A 14,039-nucleotide genomic window follows, 5' to 3' on the forward strand; every position below is an offset into this window, starting at 1 on the left:
ATGTGCAGCAAACAAATCTAATAAATGAATGTTGAGAATACATAGGATACAATAAAATTGCAGCAGATTGCAACAGATTTAGGGATATCCAACCCTGTAGGTATTAACAATATTTACTGAGGCCATAAATGTACTCTTGGCATAAAAGAGAGTGATGCAAATTAATAGGAACTCTCAAGCCTTGAAATGGCCCAAATTATTTGAATCATGACTGGGTTGCATAAGGTATTACATCAAGGATTTACACCTTCACAATAGGACTGTGAGTCAAATTCCGACCGATTCGGGAAACAAACAGATTACAAAGAAGCAAATACCAACTTCTGTTCTTGAATTTTTCACTATTATTATATAAATCTAGTAATAACATTCCAGTACATAAATATGAAGTAAAAAAACCAAATTCAATTTTATTATTAGACATAACTGAAAATATTTAAAGCACACATAAAATTTAAGTTCCTCTGCTTTTTTTCCCTTTTGTTGTCTGCATTCTTCATCCAACCATAGATCTTTTTCTTCCTCTTAATCGTACTTCATCCAGCTTTTTTATTACTGGAATTGATTTTTTAGATGCAGCTGAGTATTTCTTCAACAGTGCTTCAAACAGAGCTTCTGTGTTTGGGTGGGTACTCAAAAAGGCTTTCTCTAAGACATATAAATCAACACCTTTATCCTCAGGAAGGCCAGAAATAAAGCTTAGTCCAAAATCAATTAATGTCAACTCCAGTTTCTCTGCTGGTGGTCGCAAAAGCATGTTAGAAGTTGTGAGATCCCCATGTATGAGGTCTTCATCATGCATTCGTGCCAATATTTCCCCTATCTTTTCAGCTAATTGAATAAGATTGCTGATACCTTCACCAGATTGCTGCTGGAAGAGTATATAGTCCCGAACAGTAGTTGATCCTACAATGTCTTCAAGATATATACAGTTGACAACATAGTCCACAAAGTACACAACAGGTGCAGAAATACCTAAAAAGAAGGTAATAAAAATAATTAGTTTGTGGTGGAATATATTACACCATCTCAGGAGATAAAGGTTATGAAGAAAGCATTTTTCGGTGCTAATCTTGCTCCAGACAAACCTGTTACCATTCTATCCTTTCCCTTATGACTGGCATGTGCTATTGCATGCCATAATCTTTCTTGCTTTTGAGCTATAAAAAACCAACACATTGCCATGCTATTTGTAGTGGCTGTTATGAAAAGCTACAGAATTAGACTAGAAGGGGAATGCTCATATATTGACAATATCTGACTAAGAAATGTTTTTAAAAGTCTGAGCAAAAAAATATTGATTTTAAAACTGACATGTTTTATTCAATAAATCTTGCATCTTGGCTTTCCTCCTTCAAGACACTCTGCCCTCCGTTTTTCTCTAACACCCTTAAAGAGGGATATCTACTGAGATGAAAAGCTGGCTCCGAATCACCTAATGAGATTCCATGGCTGAGTATGAAGCTCACTAGGGTCATAGCCAATGCCCAAAGCACAATTCCATCTTCTAGCAGTCTGATATCCGATTTAGTTTACTAAGCTTAATTGCAAAAATGTAAAACACAAGCTGTACTTGATCAGGAACATACTTAATATATCACTGGCTTCTACCATTAATACTTCCCATATCAGGACAATGTCGATGAGAAATTAAATTGATGGCAGCAAATGGAATTAATAAATGAAAAATGAAAATTATTATAGAAAAATGTTTTTGTAATATTGAAAGAAGAGGTGGTGTATCTTTTCCAAATACGACACATTGAAACATGCTTAACCTATCCATTACATTTAAAAAAAAAAAATAGATCTGATTCCTTAGCCATTTCAAACAGTCCCTCCAATTAAGGGAAGTAAAAAACTTTTTATCAAGTTCTAATAAAAACTGATCAATATTCGAAGGACAATGAAACACATATGTACATTTTGTCATTGCTGATTGATTTTCCACCTTTAGGTTATTTAGAATATAGTAGAATCGCTGCTCTTTTACATACTTATTGGGGAGGGGGGCAGCGGAACTAACTCTTCTTTGATTGGCGGCCCTGTGGAGCCCACCCACTTCCCGCCTCATCCAATCTCTGGCGAAGCCCCGCCCCACCTGCCCGTCGACAGCGTAGCAACGAACGGGCCTCCTGCGCCGTTCGCTTGTGGCTGAGCCTTTCATCCATCGTTGGGTGCCGGTAACGTTTCGGGAACCGGAGTTTCATCACGGTCGGCCTGCCTAAGAATTGGCCCCGATAGAGGCGGGCTTCGGCTCCCTGCTGGATCAATTGCAGGCCCTCCATGGGAGGAGGGAATCCTGGTGGATCGGCTTCGACCGACCCACCTTCCGAGCTTGATCCTGCCATGATGGCAAAATGGCCAGACCAACTTCCTCTTTTGCTACGCATGCGCAATCTTCCTAACCTAAGTGATGTGCGTGCGGTGCGCAAATTCCGCAGCTGAATGAGCGACGTTATGGGAGTTGTAAGCATTAAATATCAGCAAGGAAACTGCGGAAAATCTGCCACCCTGTGGTCGGCTGTATGTTTGCAATCCATATTTTGTAAACCGTAATAAAAGTAAATTTTCCTACATTCTTTCTAGAATGATAGGGCTAGAATATCATGAAGAAAATCAAGTAAGAATCTGAATTTGGAGCTGCGCTGTATGTTGTTCCATATCGCTCCTTTCTTACAGTCATTCAGATTTCCTTATTAGGAAATTCAGTGGGAGTTCCTTTCCAAGTAATCTGCGCTTTCCTGAACCAGGGATTGTCACATTACAGTTTCTCTAATCCTTTAATTTGCTTTTATTTGATTTCTAACTTAAACAAAATATATTTGGAGATTAACCTATTTTTCTTAAAAAGGCACTTTGCTGCAGTGGCTAAAAGATACCAGATTAGAAACTAAGAGATTCTGAATTTTAGTTCTGCCTTACTCATGAAGCCAACAGGTATTTGGGGCAATCCCACACTGTCAGCCTTAAGAAGGCAAAGGGAAACGGCTTTTGAAAATGTTACCAAGAAAACTGCTGGGTCTTGTCCAGGCAATCACCTGGACTCAAAATTGAAGATACCCACACATGCACATAAAACGGTGTTTATTTGTTGCTTTCAATCAACTCTTATGCTAAAAGGTTGGACATACCTGCTGTTAATTAATGAAAATGCCTACTCTGAAAATATTTACTAGATCACGAGTGTCAAACTGGCAGCCGTCATTTTCCATCACATGGCGTTTCCCCCCTTCGTGGAGCTGAGGTGGCCATGGCCTGCGCATGACGCATCCAGTCCATGGGCTGCCAGTTTGACACTCCTGATCATCCACATTTGTAGTGTCTTTCAAAGGATTTAACAGAATGCCAGAATGCAAGCGGAAATGGGAAAGGGAAAGGTCAGCGAAAATAGCCTTTTTAAAGCAACAGCATAAAGTTCTAGGCATGAAAACTGCCTGGATGACTTTGGATTTTGAACCACTTCAGTTGTTGTTATGGAGAAAATAGGAGGTGGATTATTTATGTTTGTTGTCTTGAATTATACAGTAGATAAACAGAATACAAAATAAGAATTATTATTTACTAAATTTGATATAAAAAGATTTCATGACTGCAATCTTTCCTTGGCTGTACAAGCCCCCCCAACTCTCAGTCTACTACCAAGAATTACACAAGAATTGGCAGTGGATTTTAATGTTTAATGTCATGGGTAAATAATCTTTTCCTTCTTGGTCATATGGGCAGAAAGTGGTTTCTGTAAACTCTTCAGAAAATGAATAAGACGCCATCACAGAATACATGAAAACAAAGATATTCTATAATTCAAACATAGAGAACTCTCAGACCGCTTTGATTTTTAATACTACATTTGCTTTACTGCCATAGCTTATATTAATCCTATTTTTTCAGTTATACTGATTAGGAAAGTTGGGAATTATAGCCCTCCATAGTCATAAATCCAGAGTAGGTAAGTGAGGTTTGCATTCTTCAAGAAAATGTTTCATTTTGAGCAAAGTGTTCGCTGCAAAGGTTTCACGAGAAATTAATTCAGTGTCTGCTTCCTCTCATGATTTTTATTTATTTGGACAGATACAAGTGTGGGTAACTGTGATGTTATTATAAAAAAAAAGAATATCTGCATCTTTCATACATAAGGAAGGGAAATTTTGGTATGTGTAACTTGTATGTTGAGCTGCATGTTGGATCTTTTAGGAAGTGTTTGTGCATATTGCTAAATCATGCTTACTTTATTATGGTTTGAATAAATTAATTGGCTAATATATTGATCCCTTCGCAACTGGTACACTGTGACGGGGCCAGGTGTGTGTGCACTACCAACCTGCGACACTCCAGCTGCTCGGCGGAGCATCGCGCAGGCGGCTTATGCTGCATGCGCGTGTGCAAATGGCCCGGTTGCGTCAAATACAGGTAAGGAGGGTGGGTGGGCCCTCTGAAGCACTGACCGGAACACTACATGGTGCTCCCAGCAGGCACTGGTATGGCCGTACTGGGGCGTACCAGCCGTAACCCACCACTGATATTGATCCATAAAACACAAGTTAGCATTCCTACTGAGCAAATTCACACAACATGCTAAGCAAAATCCAAACAAACTACAATATAACTTTATGGGTTTTTTGTATGGATCTGGTTATAAAGCTATAAAACCTTGTCCCCTAATCTTGCCATCTCTGGTAGTGGAACAAAGCAAATAGGATAGCTAATTGTTTAGATGGTTTTAAGAATAATCTGTATGTGTGGAGTCTCCAAATCTGGTCTGAAAAAAATCCAGATGCCTTCACCCCTAAGAATTAGTTTTCTGTATGCCTTTGGTACCATCTAGTGGTTGGTCATTCAGTTGTGCCCCAGATATGGTAAATCTAAAACATATCCATGGAGTTTTGAGGTACCAATAGATGCTCATCTTGATCCTACTAGCTCAAGAATCAAGTACTGTATGTCTTGATTATTAGCTGTCAGAGAATAACAGTGTAGAAGAGCTACCATCCTCCTGTTCTAGTTTGTAAGCTTCCTCCCCCAAAATTGGTCAAGCATTGTAACTATGACAAAAAGTGCTGGATTAAACGGGCTGTTGAGCTACTGCAGTAGGGCTCCTCTCAAATTTTATTTCAAAATAAATTACTGTTTGATAGAATGAAATGGACATGAAAAGCAGTGCCATACTTGATTTTTTTAGAAATGCCTTTCTCCTCACTTTGCTACCAGTATGGAACCTCCTGGTGTGATGCATCTGAAAAGCATCTAGTCACACTCATCTTTGTACAGTAAATTCTGTAAGTGGCTTAATACAATTTGCATATGATTAAAATGGCAAGTTTATATTTTTCCTATTCACCCATTATATTGAAATTGTTGTCTCCCTTATCCTGTCTTCCCTAGATATGAAATCTAATCTGTCAAAAGTATAGGCAGTGGATTATTGTAGTTATTTCTCCTGCTCTCTAAAGTTACAAATATTTATTTATTCTTCCCATGTCCCATTTTTTATCTATAGACAAATTCACAAAACATCTTTTCAGTCCTGGTGTCAGCAGAAAGTTCAGAAAAAATAACTAGAAGTACCATCATACCTTGCTTTAATCTTGATCTAATAAACCAACTTTGTATTCCTTCCTTTTACTTCTAACAGGCTTAATCTTTAATTTATTCAGCTATTGTTGTAGGATTTGATTTTTCTTCATTTCTTTTTTTGCATCATAGCACAGAGTTCTTCAAAGTTTTAACAAGCTTCTTTTGTAAATCCAATAGGGGGGAAAATCTAAATCACTTTCTTGCTTTGTCATTTGTATTTCACTTTTACATTTCAATACCTCAGCCAGTTTCTTTCGTAGGTTCAGTGAAACATCCATTTCTAAATCATTCTTTCCACCTATCAGTTGTAAATCCACTTTCAATATGAACTCTATTTTGTCAAATAAGATTTGTTCTACATCTGAAAATTCTTTAGTAATATCTTTGGGACATAAGCAGAAGCAGACATTATTACTGACATAGTTGATATTGGCTATTGGTTTCTGATTCCATTCTTCAAAAGTTTCCTTCAGTATTTTTATAATCATAATGTTTTCCATCATCGTATATGTCTGTCTTCTAACTAAAAAGCATAGTCCCATCTAGTGTCCAGTTTTTAAAATCATGAAATATATTGCCTTGTAAAAACCAAAATTGATATATTTCCCTGTATTTGTAAAAGTTTCAGTATTCCAATTTTATCTGGATTTTTACTGTTTATATCATTCTGAAATTGAAATCTTATTTTGCTCTTTGGTGTTTATTTCAGATTCTTTAAATTCTTAAAACTTATGATCAAAATTTTCTTTCATTCAAGCTTAAAGATAGACCTACCCAGCATTTTCAAACCTATAATTCCAAAGTTCTGTCATAGCTTAGAAGCAGTCCTTTAAAAGTCTCTGCCACAGTTGCAAATGAGATGGTAATCTGTAATGTCTGAATGCTGAAACTTGCAGAAACTTGCTGTCTTGCAGTCTCCTCACAAGGAGCAACTGTGTGAAGCAAATAAATGATTTTCCATTCTCTCATTAAAAGAGATTCAGAGGAACTGGTCTACTCAATGTTTTCTCACAGCCGTCTTTAGTTCCCCATATTTCCCATCTTAGGAAGTTATTGCATGCAGGATGTGGAACAAATCCTAATAAACTAAAATACCAGTCTAGGAAGAAATACAGGATTGTCATTGTCATATTAAGTGTAAGACCAACAAGCATGATGATTAGCAATTGCTCTAGTTTGCAAATCCTTCCAACATCATTTCTGAATCCATTTTTCCAAATGCCACTTCCTTCAATATTACTGATTTTAGTGGTTTAGTGGTTTATTAGCATTTGTAGGCCGCCCTTTTCCCTGAGGGGACTCAGGGCGGCTCACAGAAAACCAGGGAAGGGGGAATACGACATTAAGATAACAACACATAATAAAATAATAAGCAACATACATTCATCATTCGGGCGGGGTAGCGATCCTTATCCCCAGGCCTGACGGGCGAGCCAGTTCTTCAAGGCTATGCGGAAGGCTTGGACGGTGGAGAGGGTACGAATCTCCACGGGGAGCTCGTTCCAAAGGGTCGGGGCTACTGCTGAGAAGGCCCTCCTCCTTGTAGTTGCCAGCCGACACTGGCTGGCCGATGGAATGCGGAGGAGGCCTAATCTATGGGATCTTATAGGTCGTAGGGAGGTAATTGGCAGAAGGCGGTCTCTCAAGTATCCAGATCCACTGCCATGTAGGGCTTTATGGGTGATTAATAGCACCTTGAAGCGCATCCGGAGATCGACAGGTAGCCAGCGCAGCTCGCGGAGGATAGGTGTTATGCGGGTGAATCGAGGTGCACCCGCAATCACTCGCGCGGCTGCGTTCTGCACTAGCTGAAGTCGCCGGATGCTCCTCAAGGGCAGCCCCATGTAGAGCACATTGCAGTATTCCAGCCTAGAGGTCACAAGGGCCCGAGTGACTGTTGTGAGGGCCTCCCGATTCAGGTAGGGTCGCAACTGGCGCACCAGGCGTACCTGGGCGAATGCCCCCCTGGTCACAGCCGTTAAGTGGTGGTCGAATGACAGCTGTGGGTCCAGGAGGACTCCCAAGTTGCGGACCCTCTCTGAGGGGTGTAAAATTTGACCCCCCAGCCTGAGTGTTGGAATATTGGCCAAATCTTTGGGAGGAAAACACAACAGCCACTCGGTCTTTTCTGGGTTGAGCACAAGCTTGTTAACCCTCATCCAGTCCATAACGGCTTCAAGACCCCGGCCCATCACGTCGACCGCTTCATTGATTTGGCACGGGGCGGACAGATACAATTGAGTATCGTCCGCATATTGATGGTATCTAATCCCGTGCCTGCGGATGATCTCTCCCAGCGGTTTCATGTAGATGTTAAATAGTAGGGGGGATAAGACCGAACCCTGCGGCACCCCATACTTTAGGGGCCTTGGGGACGATCTCTGCCCTCCCACTAACACCGACTGCGACCTGTCCGAGAGGTAGGAGGAGAACCACCGTAGCACGGTGCCTCCCACTCCCACCTCCCGCAGTCGTCGCAGAAGGATACCATGGGCGATGGTATCGAAAGCCGCTGAGAGGTCAAGGAGGACCAGGATGGAGGAACGTCCTTCATCTCTGGCTCTCCAAAGATCATCCATCAATGCGACCAAAGCGGTTTTGTGGGTTTTTCGTCAGGATCTTATCTGAAGTCCTTTTGAACCATTCATAAGATTCAGGATACACTTTTTTAATGTTTCCTCTCAAAGTTAAATTTGAAAAAGGGAACAGTAAGCCAATCTATAAAACGTCTAAAGAACTGGCTCATTTAAATATGAATTAGAAATATGGGGGGAGGGGTTGGGTTGGATAGACACCCCTCTGACTAGAACATATTATCTTCAGTTGAATTCCCAAACACAGAGAAAATATGAACCGACTTCATGTGTTTAAAAAACAAGAGTGAAATTCCAAAGAGAGACATTGTACCAGCAGTTTGTAATAAGACAAGATTTTTGAAAACAAAGTGCCTTCATTTAAGGCACAAAGCAACAATTTCAAGGACAACAAATAGATGGATGTTAGTTACTCGTAGGAATCCTTTTCTCATAAACCACACTTGAAAAGCTGTTACAGAAAACACTGACTTCATTTTGTTTTGCAGTTGAATCTATACAGTTCTGCTTTTTTAACAAGTCTGCGAAGTGGCTAAGAAGAAAAATGATAATAAAACAAAAGGCAATCCCAGACTACATTAGAGAAGCTGGGTCTGTAATGTAAAAGAAACCTGATATTAGCAAAAAGTGAACAGTTTTATTATGAAACAGATAGAAAATGAGCAAAGAAATAAACAAGTTATTCCTAACCAATAGCATATATTCTAGGTGAGCTATTTTTTACGGTTTTCAATAATCTTTTAAAATCAGTGAGGATTTGATCTTGATTTTACTTTTCTTTTTTTTGTTTTTAATTCTCATTTTATAGCAATAGCAGTTAGACTTATATACCGCTTCATAGGGCTTTCAGCCCTCTAAGCGGTTTACAGAGTCAGCATATCGCCCCCACAGTCTGGGTCCTCATTTCACCCACCTCGGAAGGATGGAAGGCTGAGTCAACCTTGAGCCGGTGAGATTTGAACCGCTGAACTGCAGATAACAGTCAGCTGAAATGGCCTGCAGTATTGCACCCTAACCACTGCGCCATCTTGGCTCATTTTCTAAAAGTATCCTTTCTGGAGTCACATGTCAGTTGTGTGCAGCTTGTTTTCCCCTTTACACGAACAGTAAATTAAAATTGAGAGCAATGTGATCACTGTTCAATCAAGTGTTTTAAAATATTTGGCACTTTTCCAACCTTTTGCAAGAGCAAACTGCCCTAGGTAGAGGCAGGGCTGTCTTAACGCATGGGCCTGATGGGCACTTGCCAGTGGGCCCCACGAGCACAGGGGCCCCATTCTAACCTGTGTACGTTAATCCTTCAACACACCTTGTATCATATAAATACAGCAACATTTTTATTGCATTTCATTGCATTTTTAATTAATACTAGCATGGAAATATATGTTTAATTTTATTGACTATTTACATTCCTGTGAGTAGTTGTCGTAGGGGCCCCAGTACACAGTTTTGCCCGGGGTCCTTAATGCTGTTAAGACGGCCCTGGGTAGAGGGTGCCATGGAGGGGGGAGGTTAATATCAAGTATAGGTCAGGCCAAGAGTCATCTTAATCAAGAATCTGGTTTCTCACCATAGCCAATCATAGCCTTCTGCTATAGTTATTCCTCTCTGTTAGTGGTATTTGGAGCAGTGGTGGATTTCTACTGGTTTGGACCAGTTCGGCCAAACCGTAAGTGGTTTGGTGGCCTGGGTCACTGGAACCAGCAGCGACCCAAGCTTGCCACACCCCTGAACCGCTGCTCTTTTTGCTTCTGCGCATGCACAGCACATGTTAAGTGTGCACATGCAGCATGCTCACAAGCAAACCGGCAGTAGTAGTGCCAGAACCCACCCCTGATTTGGAGGCAAGATAATCTCAACCTGGAGTTACCCTGGAGTCTTTAAAGACAGATTTGTTCTTGATGAATATATCTAGTTTCTTTTTATCTCAGATTTGAAGGGGAAAAAGTGCTTCAGTGTGCAAAAGATCCATATTTGGCCCTTGTCTACAACCCCTAAATGTAAGCAGAACTTTTTCTAGGGATCATCTTACAGTTGCCAAGGGCAGCCATGTGATCCTAGTAGATCCAGAGGCTTAAAGCAATTGCCAACAGATCATCAGCACTCCTGTGGACACTGAAGCACCTTTTTCTGTGTCCATCCAGAGTGCCTTTATCTGTCTATTTTAAATATGTTTTAAAGATTCACTGGGTATTTTAAGAGAGAGAATAAATTCTCTATCCACTTCATATTACTCCATGCATAATTGTATCTTATATCTTAATGCTGTCCCCTTTTAATAGCTGTTCTTAGAAACTAAAGAGTATATATTTTATTTCTTTGTAATAACTGTCTCATGTACTTACTAAGTTTAGGCACGGAAGGCTAAAATTACTCATCGCTATAAATCTTACTTTTAAATGCCTCTCCAATTCTTTCTTGTCTTAATGGCTGATTCACAAAGGGGTTGCTGGCTTTAACGTGATTCCTTGGGGGGGGGGGGGAATACATCTTCAGTATATCTTCTTAGTCCCCAATCTCTTGCTAAGATCACTCCCACAGTGTAGCTGTGGCTTATATAGCAAACCACAATGAAACAAATCATGACTTGGCACTTTGAATCAAGACTTCAACTACAATTCAAATCAAGGGAGCATAGTTTCTCTCCAGTAGTATAAATAATGGGGATCTACTATCTAATTGCCACGCAGAGGCAAGACATAGGCATCCATCCTGATTAAAATACACACACATACACACACATTTTCCCAAAAAATTGCTTGTTCTATTTTTTGAAGCTGTTCTTCCCTCCCTCTTTTCGCCTGAGTGCATTTGAGTGCATTTTTAAATGCTTATGAGTCAAGGTGCCCAAGCCTATAGTATTTTGTTTGTCTGTTTGTTAGCAACACAAGTTGTTGTCCTTTTTGGAATTATTACAGAGATGAGTTAGAAATTACAATATGTAAAAAGTCCTCTGGAATGGCAGTCGGTGCATCCTCTGTGCCTGCCACCCCTTATAATAAGCCTGCAAATATCATGACCCTCCAAACTATCCCTGCTAAATATGCACTCCTCATTCATCATGATAGAAAGAATTATATCATTTGAGAAAAGGGGAGAAAAATGAAGGGAACAGTAATAAAAAAAGTAATGAATATTATTGCATTAAGTAGAAACTTGATACAGTGTTTAATAGACATTTGTTTTATTGTAATATGTATGCTGCTGTAAAGGTGTTTTCCTTTTGAGCATTTGGTTGTTGGGCATTTGTGGCACATGTGCCTCTGTGAAAGCATGTGCCTGCAGTCAGTTGTGTCCTTCCTGCATTGGGATCTGGATCCTTCATAGATCCTTTTCCTTCTTCTCTAAATGCCATCCCCCTTTCCTCCAGGATTTGGCACTAACTCAAATTGCCAGAGCAATCCTCATACCTTTTGTGCTGTTAATAGGCTACTCAGAAATAACAAAAGATAAACACTGCCAGAAAGGAATCTGTCTGATGTAAATCTAAATTAGGGTATATGACTTGAGTTTTAAAATGTAGTTAGATTATATGACTAAAGTAATTATAATACTAAGGACTTTGGGGTAAAAATAAGAGGAGTTTCCAAAAAAAGTAGAAAATGGGGAGATAAATGTACCTGATAAATGGCAAATGTTGATTTTGAACACCAGGGGAGTCATGGGGTGGCTAAGGTATGATATGATTTGTTTTTGAAAATTTCTGGATGCATTGAATTGTGACAAATATGTGAAATTTACTCATTTTATTGCAAAAGTGCTTCAGTTGGCAGTGGGAATGTCACGTTCCATGAAATTTAAATCATCTGCCTTCTGAAATAATGTTTGGATTTCCACACTTGGACAGAATGGGGGAATTTCCACAATATGAGACTAAAGATATGTCTGTAAAGAACTGTATACTTGGCTCTTCTTCTTTACCTCAGAAACCAAGCACTGCTAGGTCAAACCATACCTCTTGAATTTGCTGCAGGTGATTGTGTCCTGATAAAACCTGATGTGAAGAAAAAAACTTAGGCAAGCCTGGGACAGATCCTACCAAGCCCTGCTAACCACTGAAGCAGGAGCCCAAACTGGAGACAAAGGGCAAATCACTACACCTGTGGAAAGTGGTTCCTGGAGAAGACTATTGAGAATGGACATTTCCAAAAACTGATGTAGTCATGGTGGTACGCAAAGATTTTGTTTGTGATTTTTTTTTCTCGTTGCAGTAGCAGCAACCTTTGGTCTTTCTGGCCTGAGTGGTGGCCTCTTCTATTCCCCCTGAACATCCTAAAAGCAGCTGTATATCTTTGCACTCAGATTGTGTTGATTTTGTGATTGTAACTGTATCACTGAATATTACTGTTATTATTTGTAAATTACTTGTAAACTGATACACACCTGTGGTGAGTAGTGGAACACTGTAATTGTGATTGCTCCCATATAAACTTCATATATATTGGGACATTGAATCAGATCAACCTGACTTGAACACAGTAATCCCAAGAGATAGTGATATCATAATCCGAAAAGATATAAGGTGTATTGATGTAATGCAATGGTTCAATATTTGGGAATAATTCTATTATGCATGGGACAAATAGGAGGAGAATGTAATGCAATGACGTGTGAAAAATCATACATTCCAAGCAAGAGTGCTTTCTTCGCTTATTGTCACCTTGCAGTCTGGAATTAACCTGATACAACCTAGTAACTCACTTGTAAATATAACTATTTACAAGTGGTAAATAGACGGATGTGGGAACTCTCAATTAGCATGCTCCAGATGGCTTATAAGGTTTGCCTAAGTGCCTAGCCAATGGTATGAAACATGTGTATGCCGAATAGAATTATAAGGTCACAACCAGTGCTTGCAATAATAACAAATGCAACTGCTAGTATTCTAACTTTTAAAACAACAATATCCCGGAATACATTTGCTTTACATGATTTGTTAGCAAAAGGATGTATCTGTGGATCTCACAAATTTTGTTCACAAAATTGATGACCAGGGAAAAAGCTATACAGGGGAAAAAAACCTGCCAAAGTGGGGAAGCTTACACATGTCCTGAACTGGGGTAGACAACTTCACCTGATTTGGCAATATCTTCACTACAATGGAAAGCATTCCATTCCTTTTTAATAAAAGTGTGGAATGAAGGGGAATAGCAAGGAATGAAGGGGAATAGCAATAAGGATACAAACTTGTTGGTTTTAGTAGAAACATTTGTATATTATGCCTTGTGTTTGTAACATATATGTTTGCATGCTGTAAGTGCCTTTTGTTCCCTGTAAATGACTTCCTGTGTCGCTGTTATTAGGTTCTGAAGAATATCCGGCAAATGTCAAAATGTGTGGTCCTTGCCATTTGAACTCTTATCAATCTGAAATTTATGGGCATAGAGCTATCCTGGAAAGGAGCTATAAAGCTATGACACCTTTTGATCTCCCTAAGAAACTAAGTGATCAATTGAGAGAGATAAGGAGATAGCTGAAGGGGATAATTAAGATACTCTATTCTGTCCAGAGGATAGAGCAGTGTTTCTCAACCTTGGCTACTTGAAGATGTCTGGACTTCAACTCTCAGAATTCCCTCAGCAACTGCTGGCTGGGGAATTCTGGAAGTTGAAGTCCGGACATCTTCAAGTGGCCAAGGTTGAGAAACACTGGGGTAGAGGATAAACAAATCAAAGAAGCCAAGATGTTATTTTATGATGTTTCTAATTGTATGAAAAGGAGCTACACCTTCTCTGAAGTGTAGTTTTTCCCTGGCATATCCTTGAGGTATGTTGAGATATGACCATCATTTCTTTGAACTTTGATCAAAGATTAAACGCTGATTGTTATTCAAGCGTCCTGTTTAAGTCTCATGTTTGCCTCATTTTGACT

The 14,039-nt window shown here is 39.6% G+C and overlaps 1 protein-coding gene across 1 annotated transcript; it reads right to left on the reverse strand.

Moving 5' to 3' along the window:
- Positions 1-385: 385 nt before the first annotated feature.
- Positions 386-2,613, reverse strand: TP53RK (TP53 regulating kinase). The gene is made up of 2 exons (XM_014064146.2): positions 2,102-2,613; positions 386-975 (listed from the first exon to the last, which is right to left on the reverse strand). The coding sequence occupies exons 1-2, from the start codon at positions 2,475-2,477 to the stop codon at positions 497-499; spliced, it is 855 nt and encodes a 284-aa protein (XP_013919621.2). The 5' UTR covers positions 2,478-2,613; the 3' UTR covers positions 386-496.
- Between the last annotated feature and the right edge of the window lie 11,426 nt (positions 2,614-14,039).

Source organism: Thamnophis sirtalis, unplaced genomic scaffold (assembly GCF_051295495.1).
Source record: "Thamnophis sirtalis isolate CommonGarterSnake01/CBP01778 unplaced genomic scaffold, rThaSir2_p1.2 scaffold_7, whole genome shotgun sequence".
Lineage (NCBI taxonomy): Eukaryota > Metazoa > Chordata > Lepidosauria > Squamata > Natricidae > Thamnophis > Thamnophis sirtalis.